Source organism: Nematolebias whitei, chromosome 15 (genome assembly GCF_014905685.2).
Source record: "Nematolebias whitei isolate Nwh7 chromosome 15, NemWhi1, whole genome shotgun sequence".
Taxonomy (NCBI): domain Eukaryota; kingdom Metazoa; phylum Chordata; class Actinopteri; order Cyprinodontiformes; family Rivulidae; genus Nematolebias; species Nematolebias whitei.
The window spans coordinates 19,705,504-19,723,104 of record NC_056512.1 but is presented as its reverse complement, the minus strand read 5'-3'; the positions used below and the strand labels follow the sequence as shown (position 1 = coordinate 19,723,104).

At 41.6% G+C, this 17,601-nt stretch overlaps 3 protein-coding genes and 1 non-coding gene across 5 annotated transcripts; 1 reads left to right on the top strand and 3 right to left on the bottom strand.

Annotated features, from left to right (window-relative positions):
• The first annotated feature begins 215 nt into the window (after positions 1 to 215).
• Positions 216 to 1,531, top strand: s1pr5a (sphingosine-1-phosphate receptor 5a). 2 transcript variants are annotated; one of them, XM_037688852.1, is made up of 2 exons: positions 381 to 1,356; positions 1,426 to 1,531. In XM_037688852.1, the coding sequence occupies exons 1-2, from the start codon at positions 381 to 383 to the stop codon at positions 1,524 to 1,526; spliced, it is 1,077 nt and encodes a 358-aa protein (XP_037544780.1). In that variant the 3' UTR covers positions 1,527 to 1,531. The 2 variants fall into 2 exon arrangements, with proteins under 2 accessions (XP_037544779.1, XP_037544780.1); XM_037688851.1 differs by having other exon boundaries at positions 216 to 1,531.
• A 2,807-nt stretch (positions 1,532 to 4,338) lies between these two features.
• Positions 4,339 to 9,428, bottom strand: spc24 (SPC24 component of NDC80 kinetochore complex). Its single transcript, XM_037688473.1, has 6 exons — positions 9,385 to 9,428; positions 8,784 to 8,958; positions 7,011 to 7,155; positions 6,784 to 6,888; positions 6,537 to 6,613; positions 4,339 to 4,457 (listed from the first exon to the last, which is right to left on the bottom strand). The coding sequence occupies exons 2-6, from the start codon at positions 8,947 to 8,949 to the stop codon at positions 4,339 to 4,341; spliced, it is 612 nt and encodes a 203-aa protein (XP_037544401.1). The 5' UTR covers positions 8,950 to 8,958; positions 9,385 to 9,428.
• Positions 9,429 to 10,256: 828 nt separating this feature from the next.
• Positions 10,257 to 16,042, bottom strand: LOC119421500 (protein KRI1 homolog; the record flags this gene model as incomplete). Its single annotated transcript, XM_037688850.1, is given in 14 exon segments — positions 10,257 to 10,809; positions 10,928 to 11,023; positions 11,090 to 11,154; positions 12,772 to 12,902; positions 12,979 to 13,126; positions 13,204 to 13,322; positions 13,407 to 13,482; positions 14,707 to 14,877; positions 14,987 to 15,215; positions 15,295 to 15,404; positions 15,488 to 15,565; positions 15,652 to 15,745; positions 15,845 to 15,894; positions 15,982 to 16,042. Coding segments are annotated over 14 exon segments (1,897 nt in total), but the record flags the coding sequence as incomplete, so codon positions are not given.
• LOC119422238 lies at positions 11,241 to 11,339 on the bottom strand. The gene has a single exon (XR_005187408.1). It is a non-coding gene; the product is annotated as a Z30 small nucleolar RNA (small nucleolar RNA).
• Positions 16,043 to 17,601: the final 1,559 nt, after the last annotated feature.

Sequence of the window (17,601 nt, the reverse complement as noted above, 5' to 3'; positions counted from 1 at the left end):
TTTTGCTTTTTTTAAAATTTGAAATAGTTTCAATAATTATATTTTAACATCTTTATCTCTTCTTTTATGCAGGCTGGCTCTCGCTGCTCACCAGTGAGCATCCAGTGCATCGAGAAAAGGAGCTTTTTAGAAGGAAACTTCTAAAACCACAAGAAAGTCTGTCTGACTTCATCAAAAGGAACACTGTTTCCATTTCTTACATACCTGCCGAGAGACGGAAAAATGCACAATCGCAGGACTATCTGACGTCTAGCTTGTGGATCTAATTTTTACAATTAGAAAATCTAGAAGAAACAAACAGGAAACGAGTCTTCTGCTCCACAACAATGACGGACTCGTTCTACGCTGCCAAGGCTGATGTAGCTTCGTCTCCCGTCCCCATGGCTTCCTCAGGACGAGCGAGCAGTATGTTCAGCGAATACCAGAGCAACGAAGTCATCATCAAACACTACAACTACACAGGCAAGCTGAATGCCAGCAAGTACAAGACTGGACTCACAGGCGAGTCCATCGCTGTCCTGCTGGTCTGCCTGCTTATCGTTGCAGAAAATGCCATCGTGCTTGCAGCCATCTGGAAGAACAAGAAGTTTCATATTCCCATGTACTATTTATTGGGCAATTTAACTCTCTCCGACCTGCTCGCAGGTTTGACCTACATGATAAACATCATAACATCTGGTGCCAACACGTTACACATGACCCCTGTGCTGTATTTCCTGAGGGAGGGGTGTGTGTTCATCATGCTGGCAGCTTCGGTCATCAGTCTGCTGGCCATCGCCATTGAGCGCCATGTCACCATGGTGAGGATGAAGCCGTACCAAGGGGACAAACAGGGTCGGATGTTTATCCTGATCGGAGCCAGCTGGATGCTGTCCGTGTTTCTGGGCGTCCTGCCGGTCCTGGGGTGGAACTGTATCACACAGCTGGAGAACTGCTCCACCGTTCTGCCGCTCTACGCCAAAAGTTACGTCCTGTTCTGCATCACGGTCTTCAGCGCCATCCTCCTGTCCATTGTGGTGCTGTACGTTCGCATCTTCCGCATCGTCAAGTCCAACACCCAGCGCCTCACCACGGTACCACAAAGGAAAGGCCTTTACCGCAAGTCCAAGAAGTACATGGCGCTGCTGAAGACGGTCACCATCGTCCTGGGTGTCTTCATTGCATGCTGGCTGCCTCTTTTCATCCTCTTCCTGCTGGACTTCTGCTGCCCCATCGGACACTGCAAAGTGCTCTATAAGGCCGATTACTTTCTGGCCACTGCGATCCTCAACTCCCTGTTGAACCCCATCATCTACACGTTGACCAGCAAAGATATGAGGAAGGCCATCCTCAAGCTTCTCTGCCGCCACTGTCTCCTAACCAAAGACGGAAAGATGAAGAATTTCGGAATGGCCTTCTTAGATTTTAGCACCACTAAGACAGATGCAGCCTCTCACAGGTTGGAGGGACTGGAGACGACGGTGTCCTCTGGTAACTTTACACCCTCAACCGTTAAAGCCATTTATCCCAGGATTTCTAGGATATGACTGTCGTAGCCTACAGGTGCTTCGAACTGTTAAAAAAAAAAAAAAAAAACTTCTGTTGCACTTTTAAATCTCTTCAGGTTTTATTTTCATGAACAGTGTTTGTGATCAATGGTCAAACTGGGAGACAGAACTTTTCTGCTAAACATTTATATTTTTTTCATCTTTACTGGTAGCTGAACGTTAAAAGAAACCAGCATTACTATTGTCTTTCATGCCCCGTCTACTCTGGATATTTCTGTTCACTCCAACAAAAATGCTGAAATGTCCATGCTTCACCACTAGGTGGCAAGAAAGTTCATAACGACGTCAAAATTTACAGAGAACGTTTTTTTACTGATCAGTTATTAACCATTTCAGTACGTGATCAAAGTTTGACAACAGGATAGAGCAAGACAGACCTAGACAACGTGGGATAAACAGCTTATTTTGATTTTTAGGACACAAAGGGACAGTGGACACAAAAGTCTGTGTCATTTTCCAAAAGCTCCGTTTTCTGAGAACACACAACAAAAACAGACGTGTGAAAAGGGTCCACTTTGGAGCGTGTTTTAATTTGTTTTTGTGTGCTTATGTGTGAAATTTAAAAAAAAAAGTAAAAATATTTGAAGGAGTGCAGCTGCGACTCCTGAACGAGGTCAGTATTAGTCAGAAGGTATTCCCCATGAAATCAAAGCCGTATCAGTGTTAGCGGAGGGAGACATAAATCCAAGACAGCGTGCAGATGTTTTACATAAATACAGCCGGACTGAGTGAAGAAACGCCTGATTAGAAGATTTATCCTTATCTCCTGCTGCCTTTGTAGGGTTTAATGACATGTTGTTATGCACCCGGAGCATCCACGCCCAGAAAACTCAACTGCCAGAAGAAAGAAAAACCTCATGTAATTTCTGCCATGTGAGTTTTGGTCAGCACTGATGCTGGGACATCAGAGGCTCGGCGGCCCGAAGACGCACGGAAGACGTCAGATGGAGGGCTGAGCTGGGTGGCTTCAGCTCTGGAGGTCCTTTCAACATATGTAGCAACACATGATGAGTGCCCTGACAGCAATAAAATTTGACAACGGAGGCTTGTTGACGCCTTTTCCTTTGGTTGACCAGACGAATACGACAGAGAAAAGTTATAGCTGTAAACTTTGCCGTCTCTTGTCAAAAAGAAACCTGTAGACTTTTTTATGTAGAGATATCAGTCTAAAATTGTGGTTCCCAACCCTGGTCCCTGAGGAACACCATCCTGCATGTTTTAGTTCTGATCTGCTCCAACACACCTGGTTTGAATGAAAGGATTAACAGGCTTCTGCCAAACTTGAAGAAGTAATTAAACCACTGAAGCAGGTGTTTGAGCAGAGAAACAACTAAAACATGCAGCATGGTGTTCCTCAGGGACCAGGGTTGGGAACCACTGGATGATAAAAAAACAGAAGTGAACTGACTGCAGTTTCTTTCACATTGTAAAATGAAAGCTGTCCTAAACGTAAAATGTGAGAAAGATTTTATTTACCTATATTTAGTATCCTTTGTAAATATGCACCACTAAGCTGTGTCTCGTTTTGTGAAACCTTTAAATTATGATGCCGGTTTTATATCTGCACTGAATAAACATGTGAATGATTTTTAAATGCAGTTTTGTTCGTTTTCATTTCTCAGCGTTATCCAACGACTTAAAGCGTTCCACCAGAGCATTTTACATCTTCGTCTCGGCCATTGTTTCCTTTTAGAAACCTTCGCTTATAGACCTTGTTCTTTGTGCATATATTTAAATTTAATCTGGTTTAAAGTATAAAAACACAACTGATGTGTGCTTTTGTTGATACAAGTTTGATCAAACAATAAAGATGCGATTAAAAACTAAAACTATCCTGAAAAGCCCAACTTTTATTTAAATGTTTGTTAATTTTAGGTGACTTTGCAATAATCCAGTGAAGCAACTGTTTCTGTTATTAGAAATTGTGAGCAGCTGGATCAAAGAGAAGCTGAACTGATGTAAAGTGAGAAACCACTTGCTAAAGCCACTTGAAGCTGAGGTGCTGGTGAGGTGGCCGAGTCGAGCTGATGCTCAGTTTACCGTAAAAAAACCACGTGTGAAAACGCTCCCCGATTGTGCATGACATCCTGCCCACTCCAAACCACTCTGCTGTACAAAAAAAAACAAGACTCGTTTTCAAGTAAGGGGGTGAAGAGATTCAGTTCTTGTAGAGCCGACCTGAGCGTGAACAGAAGCCACAGACGTGTGACCTCACTGAGGATAAATCATACGAGACCATATTCTGCTGATTCAGCATGATCCCAGCTAAATACTGACACATCACTGCAACAATAAAGTACACTTTGGGAGGGAAACTCCTCAAAGATAGTCTTTTTCAACCTCGAACCATAAGAATATAAGTAATTAAACATATTATATCTTAAAAAGGTATGATAAACTGTTTTAATCGTGTTTTTAAACAGCCAGCTCATAAAAACACACTTAATAGTTAATAAAAGTAGATATTAGCTCAAGGCTAAACAAACATAAATACTCTAAATAAATAATCCTTTCAAAACTGTAACCTAAATTTCAGCATGTACTCTTTATTTACATGATGTTGGAGAAAAATGTCCTGTTTCTAAAAAAAAAGCTCCCAGGAAGCAACAAATACCTGCTTCAGCGTCTCCACACTGACATCTAGTGGCCAAATCACTGTATTACAAGATTATCTGATCATAAAAACAATCAAATGTTTGACATATTTATTCACATGTTCAAGACATTAAAAATGACGCAGATGACATAAAAACAAGCATATACACAAATAAATGAAGTTAAATAAAAATCTCTAACTGTCTTTGTCCCATTCTGAGCTGACAAAGTCCCACAGCTGGTGGCTGACTTCACTGGGAGAGCGAGCGGATGTGTCCACGTTAATGGGAGTCGCCAGATCAGCCCCATAATGCACTGCAGCAGGAAATAAAAAAAAAGGGGAGAGTAAAGAACAGCTGTAGATTCATGCACACATGGAAGATGAGACGAGGGACGATTAGATTCAGGAATTTAACTGGTCTAAAACTGCTAAAAACAACATTTTTAAATAATAACATACAAATGCAGTCGATATAATTAATTAACGAGACTTATTCATCTGTGCAGCTTATCTGCTTTTTGAAATGACTGGAAGTGGCACATGTTATCAGTCTCGTTAAATACACAGAAAGTCCACCTGACTCCCAGAATCTCTTGTTCAAAGTTTGACGAATCAATCTGGTAGCGTTCAACGTGAAGTCTATTTCATGTTGTTTGCACATGCAGTTCTTCAGATGTTCACATTTCAAATTATGACATTTTTTGGGGGGACGTCTTGTATTTTAAGAGCCTGACTGTCTGAAAAGCAGCTGACGTGAGGCGGCAGACCACCAAGATTCGTCTTCATTGTAAGTATTCTTGCAGACCAGCGCAGCTGCATATTAGAACGAGGGCAAACAGTGCAACTTCTAGAGATCTTTGTCATTTATGAAAGGTGTTCAGTACAGTATTGAGTACAGTACAGTATGCATCAGGGTGCTCAGTACACTTTGGTGTTCATGGATTTTCTCTCCTGGCTGGTCAAAACATGGCTGACGTGCGTTTTATTGAATATTAATCTAACAAAGTCAGGTCCTCTGGATGGATTCTCCTTTGTTGAAACGTTTCGTCTTTCATCCAAAAGAAACGGCACCTTCTCACAGTGGATCAACCAGTTTGCTGCTGACAGCCAGAACTAGCTGTTCTCATGTAAAAGGAGGACCATCAGCCTAACAATGGATCATTAGAACCCTGATGGCTGCTTGTTATTCACAGAGGGCTGAGTGACGCAATAACAACACTGTAAGAGGGGGACAGTTGAACCCGGAGGCCTCCGCTCCCGTTTAATGATGGACGGTTCTCTTCACAAAGATGTCTTCATTTACCCTGCTCTCTAAAACAGCAGCGCCTCAGACTGAAGAAGTCTTTAGGATAAAAGACGAAACATTTCAATAAGAGGAATCTGACAAGAGAACTTCACCTTGTTAGATTTATCTACCTGGATTATTGAGCATGAAACAGGACATTGACTATTAAGTTGTTGCTTTTTTAATTAAAGAAGTACCGTGTTTTTTTTACCTATAAGTCACTTTTTTTGCATAATTTACATGCCCTGCGACTTATACGACATATTTATGGATTTTCCCCGTATTTATAAAACAATTTTTGACTGAGATCTGACCGTTTTCATTCATTCTGATTGAAAATATTGAACATTACCATTTACAGCCATTAGACGGCACTCAAGTTGTATGGCATGCCGTTGTGTCATGTAATAGGTAAAAATAGCTATTAGCGACACAATCGGCTTGCCACAGTCTGCCACCTTGGTCCTGCTCGCCTGGAGCAACCGTTAAATCAGCTTCATTTCACTGCGCCGCCCCGGTGAAACGCAGCTGATTTGACGGTCAAAGTTCATTTATTAAGGAAAAGTTAGACTGAGACACAACTTTACTATAATTTCGAGCAAACAAATAATTGTTTTTAAGTGTCAATCTTGTTAAATACTTGTTAAAGTCCTACCGTGCACGCTCCCGCAGCCGCCATTTGGCAGCCAATCGACTTTTGCCACAACACCGGCCCACGTTTCTGGGTTGTCAGCGGTGACGCGTAATAGAAGCAACGTATTTATGGATTTTTCCATTTTATTAGACATATTTGGACTGAGGCGACTTAGAGGGCGGTACGACGTGTACGGTGGAAAATACGGTACTTGTCACATTTTTCCCAAGTAAGGGATCCATTTACTGTTTTTATGATTAAATCTCATTGATCTGCATCACTTTCAGGGTGTTGGTAAAGTTAATTCAATCGGTGCTCCTAAAGTTCTTCTTTAGGAAATGTATTATTGTTAGGGAGTGACTGCAGCTGTCCGTGCAAACGAGAGAAACTGCTGAATATTTTGCATAAAGTTAGACGACTCACAAAACCACAGCAGGACACACAATTAAGAATCTCGTGACAAGGACAGCATACCTCCTTTTAAAATGTTGGGTGGTGTATCGTACTCCCACTTGATCTTGGTGATTAGGTGGTACAACTTAGCCACATACCTGTGAAGTTTATGGACACAATATGTTAGTAAATAGAGTCAAACTACACACAGCTACTGTCATCGGGAGACCAAAGCGTGACGAATGAAAGAAACGGTCTGGATCGAGTCAGACCCAGTCACTGGTTTCCAGCAGGCTGAGCAGCTGTCGTTTGGACTTTTGCTACTCACAAGGCCGACGGGATGACCTCTGTGGTGTCTTCATCCACCTCACTCTGAAACGTCTCGAGTTCTTCCTCTGTCGTTTTCAGACTCTCCAACTGTTTCTGCAGAAATCTGGAGGAATGTTCAGGAAAATAAAAAAAAAAGAAGAAGTCAGGTGGACAACGGAAGGATTTCTCTTTTCAACGCTTGTTTTGATGCTTTTTCTGTGACGAGCACAGACGTCAAAAGGATTCTGTATTTCGGAGTCAACGATCTGACTCTTGGCCGTGCACCGTCTCAGCTGCTCCTCCAGGTTCTCCAACTCCTCCTCCCTGTGCTTCTTCACCTCCTTCATGTCCAGCAGCCTCTGGCCTGCACTCTCCTCAATCTCTGCCGTTTCTGGACATTAAAGGCACAGAATTATGAATACAGGCTCAAATAAATACACTCACCCAGATAAGTGGGGGCTAAACCCAGTAACGACAAAACTTAAAGCTGGGTTTTGGACACAAGTCGACGGATTTGATGCCAAGCGGGATCACGTTTGCTTGTGTTTACTTCGGTTGCACAACAACCAACTGAGTTTTTAGTTTTATTTTTCCTGCGAGGAGAAGCTGTCCTCCCACCAGAGGGACAGGCTTCGAAAGAACACACACCTCGGCGGTGCAGGAGGACGTCGGAGAGAGAGATGTTGGATCAACTATTTATTTAAAATTCCCCTCAGTTTTTTTTTTTTTTCACTCCATCCAATGTTTTCAGCTGCGTTAAGCAAAGGAGTGACGGCCTGAACGAGCCAGATGAACAACATGGCGTCAGCACCCAGGAAGACAACAGAGAGGAGGGGTCCAGTTCATCACTGCAGTTTACAGTCAACTTGTTTTTAATAGTGTGTTCAGTTTAATTATCAGTGTTTGTGTGGCGTACAGTTTGTGGTGTCAATAAATAAAAATTTAACCTGATGTCTTTGTTTTCAACTTTAATAGCGTGTTTCACGTCGTTTAAATCACATAACTTGAATTATATAATGTCCACATAGCTTCATTTACATCTTCCACCACTTACAGAAATACGGTTTATTATTGTTAAACTGATATTATTTAGCACATTTTGTACGTTATAGTCCAGCGCCACACCTGCCTCGACAGGTTCGCTCAGTAAATAGCGATATTAGAACTGGACCTGACTGGCGTCTCTTCCCCACACAGATGTTGGTCACAGCAGCTTTATTCTGCTGTAGATTAATTAAATACGAGGCTCAAAATATATGCCAACAGTCGTAGCGCAGAAAGAACTGTGTTATACGTCCAGCACCAGTGTTGTTGGTAGAAATATGCAGTTGGTCCGCGCATGCGTGAAATATACACCTGCAGTGCACATGTGCTTTAACACCTGTGTGGGGGTGCACCCGAAAATCTCCACTCTGAGACCTGGGTTCAAAAACATCCAAATTGAGTGAGGGCTGAGGCTGGTGTGTAAATGAGCAGCCGAACCACAAAAAGAAAGGTGCGGTTTTATGCAAAACACACGCAGTGTAAACGGTTAATGGCCCCCGAGTTTATGGCAGCTCCTCAGACTGAAGAAGTCTTTTAGATAAAAGATGAAATGTTTCAACAAAGAATCTGTCCAGATGACCTGACTTAACTTTATTAGATTTTTCTCCCTGGATTATTGAGCGTGAATCAGGACAGTGTGAATGGCTGTCTGTCTCGTTTGTCTCTATGTGTCCCTGTGATGGACTGGAGACCTGTCCAGGTTGTCCCCCGCCTCTCACACTGTGACCCCCGTGACTCAAAAAGGAAGAAGCGATCTACTGTGGGGAAAAATGTACAGTATGTCAAATAAATAATTAAACCCCCCAAATTAATGTAGCATGTCCATGAGATGATGTAAACTTTTGACAGTAGCTATACATCTTAAAATGGGTCAGTTTATACATTCAGATGATGCATTGTTGAGATGTGACCTAATGTGAGAAAACACAAACAGCTAAACAGAAACTAGAGACAATCACACGTTTGCTTTCTTGCCTTTTAAAATCTGGGTCACCATCTTCCTGGTTTCCATGTGTTGATGGAACATGACCTGCTGTTCAAACTGCACTTGTTTCAGTTTTTCAGGCTGACTGCTTTCGATGAAGCCGGTCACAGCCTCCCCGATCTCCTCCAAGTCTTCAAACTTGTTACCTTGAATCATGGCTGGCAGCTAGAAAACACAAAACAGACGAGATCAAGCAGGAGGAAGCTTCACTCTCCAGTCCCGGAACAAAGAGTCACAACGATGTTGTTTTTAACGAACAGGTCTGGTCCATGAACACAGCAGGAAGGTCAATCTGTTAAACTGGTCATACTTTAACATCTACCTAGAAAAACAAAAGTCGCTGTTCCATTGAAACACGACCAGATGACCAAGTCTACAGTTTTCAGTTTAAACTCTACAGATGAACTGACATGACACACAGAACTCGAGAGGGACCACGGTCTGTTCTGGTTTTAATTATAACATGTACGCTTTAAGAAAAAAAAACGTAGAATAGTAGATAAACATAAAAGGCCAGTTTTAGATATATGTATATCGTTTAATGTTTAAAGAAGAAATCAACGTTTGGACCATTTAAACCGAAAAACATACCGTGTTAGCTTTTATTGCGATTCGAATCTGGAGCAAACTTCCGCGCGCCCGGAGTTTTCTTCTTCTTTGGTGGTTGGCGGACTAACTCCAACCCTTCCGCTGCCCCCTGCTGGTGGATAGTGAGTACTGCAGCGCTGTGTTGCTCTTAAGAGCTTGAAACATTTAAACTTTTTTTTTTTTTTTACCTCAGTTTTGCTACAGAGATCACAGGTTGGATCTCCAGTATTTAAAAAGTTAAAACCAAATGGGGAAAAGTGCACCACTGTCAAAGATGGAAAATAAAAATAAACTAATCCAAGCTCCAGCCATAAAACAATAAATACAAAAAAGTCTAGTGAAACAGTTTTTAGATGTTTTGTTGTGATTTAAAAAAAGCTATTCCCAGCTTTACCCATTTTGTCCAGGCACAAATGTAATTTCTGTTGAACTCAGCTAATAACAGCAATTGACATGCAACACCCAGGTTTTGAGCGTTGCTCGAGTTCTACAAAACATGAACTATCAACGGTAATAATTTTACAGGAACGCCACACCTTCAATATGCAGAGGAAAAACAAGCATACTAGATAGTGTTTCCTGAGCCGCAGTAGACCTCATCATGTTCAAAGTTGGTTTGGCGTCTACAGAACTATCATTACGCTCATGTAAAAAAACAAGCATGTTTATGAGCTCATCAAAATAAACACAATCAATTGAACTTGACGCACTAAAAAAATACTGTAACTACATATATTTAGTAGTAGTAGCTAGTAGTCAAGTAAAAAATGCATGCAAGAAAATAAACACGATTGATTCAAAATGATTTATTTTTACTGTACAAATATAATTTAGTCATAAAGGTTTGCCACTGAGCAAGAAAAAAAAAATTAAAGTTCCAAATTGAACTAAAACACTGAAAAATAATTTGAAACTGCTCTCACTGGTCAGTAATCTCTGCTGCTCAGCGAAACCCTTCATCACTCTTTGCTTTTCTTCTGGGCTTTTCGTCTCTGCCCGCCCAGCTGTCTGAAGAACAGTCTCTTGGGGTTCAGCCCATATGCCTTCAGTCTCTGTCTGCTGAACTCCCGCCCCCCTATTTTCACCCCCCCGAGCCCTGATCTGAGACGACCTCCTGGCAGCTTGTGCTTCTTCTTGGACCATTTTGGTTTCTCAGTCCTGTTTTTCACATCAGGTTGACCTGCTGCCTCCTCAGCTCTAACATGGGTTTGCTCTTCACGTTTCTTCTTCGTGGGTATTAGGACCTCCTCCTCCTCCTCTTCTCCTTCTGTGCTGTCCATGGCATCATGAAGAGCTCGGGGAACAGTCTCCTCTGACTCCTGATTAGAAACCACGCTGGCATCCTCTGCTCCTGAGCCAGACTTCTTCAGAGAATCTCTTCCTTTCTTCCCCGGCTTAGTCTTTGCCTCTGGAGCTTCTTTCTCCTCTCTGTAGAGAAGTTCAGAGAATTGTTGTAACAAGTTGCCAAAGATGTGAAAGTTTCATCGTCATGGGGGGAAAAGAAAACTTTTCCCACGGTAATGAGCGTGTGCAGAGTGATACTCACTCAGAATACACGGAGCTCAGGATTTCCTTCTTCTTCCTCGTGTTCTGTGCCTTGATTTGATAGTTCTTCAGATCTCTCAGCTCCTCCTTCTCAGTCCTAAGAAGCAAACAGATCTGTGCTAAACCATCTCAGACGGAGAGATGCAACCACCAGAGTCGGTACCTGAACATGCACGTCTTCCTCAGAGAGCACCAGACGTTCAGCTCCTTGTCGTTGGCGTGGATTATCTGAAGAGAGGAAGAAAAATCTGAATATTTAACAAGAGTTCTCACCGTCTGTCTGAAAGAGTTTACACGTGGAGCTGCAGCTCGGTCTGCTCAGAGAGAAGATCAAACTGGGATCATTCCCTGGTCAGAGCTCTCCACGGAGGGGAGCAATACCAGATCAGTCATCCAAACGCTCATCACTGCAGCTACATTATTTAATCTGCCAGCTTTAAGTCAACTCTGCCTGAAAGTACAGAAAATTATTAGCTTAGCAAAGTAATTCTATAAGGTCTGAACTTTTAAACATTATGTGACCTGTGGGCGATTTCAACGTATCGCTATTAAATGAAGATCTGATAGATTTTTACTTTAAAAAGTACTAAAATTACTGCGGCTGCTAAAATAAATCACATTGTTTCAATGCAACTACACTTGTAGTATCACTTGTAATGTAGGTTCAGTTATTATCAGATTACATCCTGATGCTCAACAATCCAGGTGGAAAAATCTAAAAGTTGAGTCAGGTCCTCTGGACAGGTTCAAAAAAATTAAAATTAAAATGCTTCAACAAGTTTTTAATTTTGTTTTATTTTTTTATCTGTCCAGAGGACCTGACTCAACTTTGTTGGATTATCAAATTATATTTTTTCAAACATGTCAGTAAAATACACTGTATAATATTTAGGCCTGTCTCGATAACACATTTTGCTGGGCGATTAATTGTGTCAGAAATTATTGAGATAAACGATAATATTGTTTGAAATTTGACAATAATTAGTTATTGTCAAATTTAAGAAGAAATGTTGGTTAATTTGTGTGGAGTAACTTTTTTGGCCACCAGATGGCAGTATAAGACTGTTTGAACTGAAGGATGGATAGTGAGGGAGCGAGCAGCGTGTCTCTTTAAGAAAAATGGGAGGGAGGCCCCTTGATGTGACATGGGCTGTCTTATTCCTGTTTGTCGGTTCTCAAAATGGCGGCCACTCGGTGGCTTAGCTCTTTTTAAACGCGTGTTTTTTTCACCACTACACCCGTCGTCAGCTCTGCTCGTTGAAAAGTTTGTTTCAAATCAGCGCTACGTTAAAACTGACGGGTGTCACTGCTCTGGTAGACAAGCAGTTACTGTAGATTGTTTTATTTTACCAGAAACTCCTTTTACAGTATCTTGGTGTTGGGGATCATCCTCCAATGCAAGAACTGGGAGTTCAAATCCACCAGCAGTCACATGCCGAAGTGTCCCTGGGCAAGGCACTGAACCCCTCACTGCCTCTGATGTGTGTCCCATCAGTGTCTGAATGTGATAAAGCTCTGATTAGTCTTTGTATAGATCTAGTAGAGTGCTGGATGAATGGATAAATGAGGCACAGATTGTGTTTAAAGAGCTTTGAGTGTCTTGATCAGATCGAAAGGTTAAATACAAGTACAGTCCATTTATTAAAAGTAACTGAACCTACAAGAATGAGATGCCGTGTATTTTTGAAACTGTTATGTTATAAACATCGACACCAGAAGGTTCATTCCCATCACAGACTGTCATATTTTGATCTAATCGTGGGCTGGCCTGATTGTTACATGTTGGTATCTGCAGCATGTTTACAGCTCAGGACCTGAACAACTGACAGGTGCGGGACTCTGTACCTCGTCTGTGGTCAGGCCGAAGTCGTTGGGCACAACCTGCCTGTAGCGAAACCTGCACGGAAGGTCGTCGATGATGTCCTCATAGTCCAACTTGTAGTACTCGTCCAAGTACTGCTCGAAGGTTTTCTCCTCTGAAACACAAAGAGCCCTCAAGTCAGAATACGGTAGTTGCACAGAAACACGAGTCGCTCGTTTCCCGAGACTTACGGGGGTCAAACACCGGCTTGTTTCTGGTGATGACCTCTGCAAACAAGGATTTCTTCCTCTTCTTGCCCATTTGAGGCAAGTCCTCCTTTTTGATCTTTCTCTTCTTCTTGGAGGTCGTGTGCTGGCTGGGATCGTAGTCTGCATCCATCTGCAGAAACACAACGAACGCTGAACCACTGCACTGCACAGGCCACAAAACAAGCTGCAGCAAACGAGTCAGCATACGATGAAGCCTTCATCCTCGCAGTGGGGCCCAGACGGGTCAAAATCTCCTCCGTCATGTTCTTCTTCACCATAGTCTTCCTCCTGTTCCTCTCCAGTCCAAGTGTCCCAGTTCCAGCGCTCTGATGGAAACGAGAAAACAACGTATGGCTGCAGACGATCGCGACACGGCTCAAAGACAACAAGTTAAAAGAGCGCCAGCTCACCCTCCAGTTCATCCTCATCCTCAAACTGAGGCTTCTCCTCTTCCTCCTCTCCATAATACTCTCTGCCAAAGAACTTCTGCAAACACAAATGGGTTAAAGGAGCCGAGAATTAAATACTACACATTTGCTTTGAGATAAACACTGAGGTTGTAGTTTTTGGACCTGAACACCTTAGAAATAATTTTTTAGTCTTTCTCCCTCCTTAGATGGCATTAATCTGTCCTCCAGCTCTAATGTTAAAAATCTTAATGTTATTTTTGATCAAGACATGTCTTTTATCCCCAACATCAAAAACGTTACTAGAACTTCCATCTGTGTAATATCACTAAAATTAGAAACATCTAAAAATGATGCAAAAAAACTGGTCCATGCATGTGTCACGTCTAGACTGGACTATTGTAATGGTTTATTATCTGGGTGTCCAAATACTTTTTTTTAAAACGTCTCCAGTTGATCCAAAATGCTGCTGCCAGAGTCTTAACTGGAGTTACTGGGAGAGATCATATTTCTCCAGTTTTAGTTTCTCTCCATTGGCTCCCTGTCAAATCCTGAAATGAATTCAAAATCTTACTTCTAACCTACAAAGTCCTCAACAACCTAGCTCCATCTTATATTTGAGATCTTATTGTTCCATATTTTCCTAACAGAGCAGTTCGCTCTCAGACTGCAGGTTTACTTGTGGTTCCTTCATGCTCAACATGAGAGTTCTGCGATGAAGCAGTCTGCTCCTCAGATTAATAATGTTAAATTATTTATATATAAATGTTTCTGTTCAGCCCTGAGATGACTTCTGTTGTGACTTAAATAAACTGAAATTATAATTCAGCTTTAAAATGGGCTCACCTTTCACAAGAACGAGCTCAAAGACTGAAACAAACTTTTCTCAAAGTGATAAACAGAAATCTTGTAGTTTGTTGGACTTTCAGTGTTAACGTCTGACCTTTAATTCTTTTTGCATCCCTCTTTGTGCTCACTTTAAAGCTCCTCTATTAGTTTTGTTTCTGTTGACAGCAATACAAAAATATTACGACTAACTTATTAGGTCTCATCTGTGCACTACTAGCAAATATTTTATTTATAAAAAATATACATTTCTAACAAAATTGCAGAGAAATCTGTGAAGCGTTGTTAGGGGGTGAAAATGTTCAAGTCGACAAATTAAATACAAAAAAGAAGATTAATATTTAGCTCAACATCCGCCCAAACACCACAGATCTGCAGAGTCTGACACTTTGTATTTGACAGTCGAGGAAAAACTTCCACAACGGGTTCAAACTGTGTACAACGTTCCTCCTCTGACCTGCATGAGCTGGTCGTGGTGTTTGGGGTCAAAGTCTCCCTCGAGGTCAGCTGGATTGAAAGCCAGCTGCTCGTTGCCCGTCAGCTCCTGCAGCTTCTTCAGCTTCTGCATGATCTCGTTCCTCTTCAGGTTCTTCAGCTGCTTCAGCTGCTCCCGCTTCTGCTCTTTCTCCTGGAATGATTGTCATGAAACAGGGTGACGGTCGTCAACAAACGGAGCAAATGGATTACTCTAAGCAGCTGTAACTTCAGTGTTTGACAACACGTTTTCTTCCACACACCTTTTCCTTTCGTTCCCTCACTTCCTCCCGTTTGCGCTTCCTGCGGTCGTCCTTGGAGCGGACGGACGTGGCGATGTTTCGGGGGTAGGTCTTGAGCTGGTGGGCGTCGGGCTCTTCAAAACGGAAGTTGTAGCTTCTCTCGAAGTCCTCCTGACGCGCCAAGAACAACTCCCCCTCCTCCTCGGAGTCCTCCACGTCATCCTGGACGATCTCATCGTGAGTCGGGATGCTGAACACACAGAAGCTGCTGTAAAAGCATCGTTTTAACTTTGGATCCGTAATAGTTATAATAAATGTCAGCAGCCAACCGGTCATCCTCCTCCTCTTCATCCAGGAAGCCCTTGTTGAGCATATAATCTCGGAGGAATCGCTCCTTCTCCTCCAGCTCCGGGTCATTCCAGTAGTCTCTTAAGTATTTCTGTTTCAACACAAAATCTTCTTGTTAGTAAGAAGATTTTATTTTCTAATGAAAATCCGCTCGTCACAGTTAAACCAGCTCACCATGTCCTTCACCTCCTCTGGCCCGTCCAGCTCAGCCTGACCTTTGAGCCACTCCACATAATCGGCCTCTTCTTTATCCTGCAACAGACACCGGCCGCTTTATCCCCGACGCTCAACACGTCGCGGTACATCTGAGCAGCAGTGACGACTCGTGGTTTCCTCACCGTCTCTTCTTGGGTTTTGATCCTCCTAGTCAGCAGATTCGAGCCTTCATCTTCCTCTACGTCTTCGTCACTGTCCTGGACAAACTTGCGGAAGCTGCAGGAACATTATTATTTTGTTGTTTAAGTTAAAAGATTTTTTTTAAAGAAGTGTCCAAGTTCGAGGACGGGGCGTGTCCAGGGTGCTTCAGCTTACCTCTCTTTCAGCTGCTTCTGCTCCTGGACGTAGCTCGGAGAGGTCATTCTCTTCAAAGGAGAAACAACGGTGATTAATTGATGCTTTACTGGAGTTTAAAAAAAAACATTACCGCTCACATGGAAAAGTTTGCCAACCTCTCTTCTCTCAGCAGCTTCCTCATCATCACTGTCGTCTTCGTCATCATCTTCGTATTTACTGAAACGTGAAAGAAAACATTGACCGTTTAAACTTCAGCTGCTTCCTGTCTTCTTACATCACAAATATGGAGCGATTATCGGAAGAAACGAATGCTTAAAAACTAATTATGAATTAAATTAATAAGTGTGTATTTTGTTCAAAGCAATTAATTTTCCTATAGAAATCTTGTCGAACTACAACGTTCGATCTTTCTATCTTTCTGCATTTGTTGGAACTTTGAATCTGTGAGTGAAAAATAACGAGTCTGTATAAAAAGATGTTTTTACATGTAATGCCCAGAAAAAAAACCATTACAAACAGAGAAAAGCTGTTGTTCTTGAATGTGTGGTGTAACTCTGCAACATTAGAACATTTAACAGAACCTCATAAAATGGTATAAAACATATGATTTTAATGTTTTTTTTAATGGAATCTGTAGTTAAGAAGTAACCCATAATATTATATCCAAATCAGTTTTCACTCAACACAAACAAATCAATTTCCTTTTTAAGTGTTTCTAAAAAGTTCCAAGCAAATTAAATAATTATATCAACCTTATTCTTAGATTAAACCAGGTCACTTTTTGTATTTTGGAAATTGAGAAGTGTTTTTCCAGAGTTAGCTGGATGCTGATGAAGGATACACCAGCTGGTTGTTGCAATCTGACTTCTGAAACCTACATCTAATCTAACTTTCATCTCAAAAATTCTAGAGAAAATAGTTGCAGGTCAGTTGCGTGAACATCTACAAAGAAATAATCTGTTTGAAGAGTTTCAGTCAGGGTTTAGAGCTCATCATAGCACAGAAACAGCACTAGTAAAAGTCACTAATGATATTCTCATGGCCTCAGACAATGGACTGGTGTCTACACTGGTCCTGTTAGACCTCAGTGCTTCATTTGATATAGTTGATCACAATACTTTACTACAGAGGCTTGAATATGATATTGGGATTACAGGAACGGCTCTAAAATGGTTTAAATCATATCTATCTGATAGATTCCAGTTTGTAAATGTAAATAATAAATCTTCTTCATACACCAAAGTTAGTCATGTAGTTCCTCAGGGCTCAGTGATTGGGCGAATACTCTTTACTTTATATATGCTTCCATTAGGTAAAGTTATTAAACAGCATGGGATAAATGTTCATTGTTATGCTGATGACACACAATTATATTTGTCCATTAAACCCAATAAATCCAATCAGCTATTTAGACTACAAGCATGTCTTAAAGACATAAAAACCTGGATGACCCTGAATTTTCTCCTTTTGAACACAGACAAGACTGAGGTTTAGATTTTTGGACCTGAGCACCTTAGGAATGAATTTTTCAGTCTTTCTCCCTCCTTAGATGGCATTAATCTGTCCTCCAGCTCTAATGTTAAAAATCTTGGTGTTATTTTTGATCAGGACACGTCTTTTATCCCCCACATTAAAAACGTTACTAGAACTGCCTTCTTCCATCTGCGTAATATCACTAAAATTAGAAACATCTAAAAATGATGCAGAAAAACTGGTCCATGCATTTGTCACGTCTAGACTGGACTATTGCAATGGTTTATTATCTGGGTGTCCAA

Excerpts from the sequence above, each read along its gene's own strand:
- s1pr5a (XM_037688851.1), top strand. The coding sequence starts at position 327 with ATGACGGACTCGTTCTACGCTGCCAAGGCTGATGTAGCTTCGTCTCCC.
- spc24 (XM_037688473.1), bottom strand. The coding sequence starts at position 8,949 with ATGATTCAAGGTAACAAGTTTGAAGACTTGGAGGAGATCGGGGAGGCT. Across the intron at positions 6,889-7,010 it reads ATCGTTGACTCCGAAATACA|ATTTCTGCAGAAACAGTTGG; the intron begins GAATCCTTTTGA and ends ACATTCCTCCAG. Across the intron at positions 6,614-6,783 it reads GAGGTCATCCCGTCGGCCTT|GTATGTGGCTAAGTTGTACC; the intron begins GTGAGTAGCAAA and ends TAAACTTCACAG.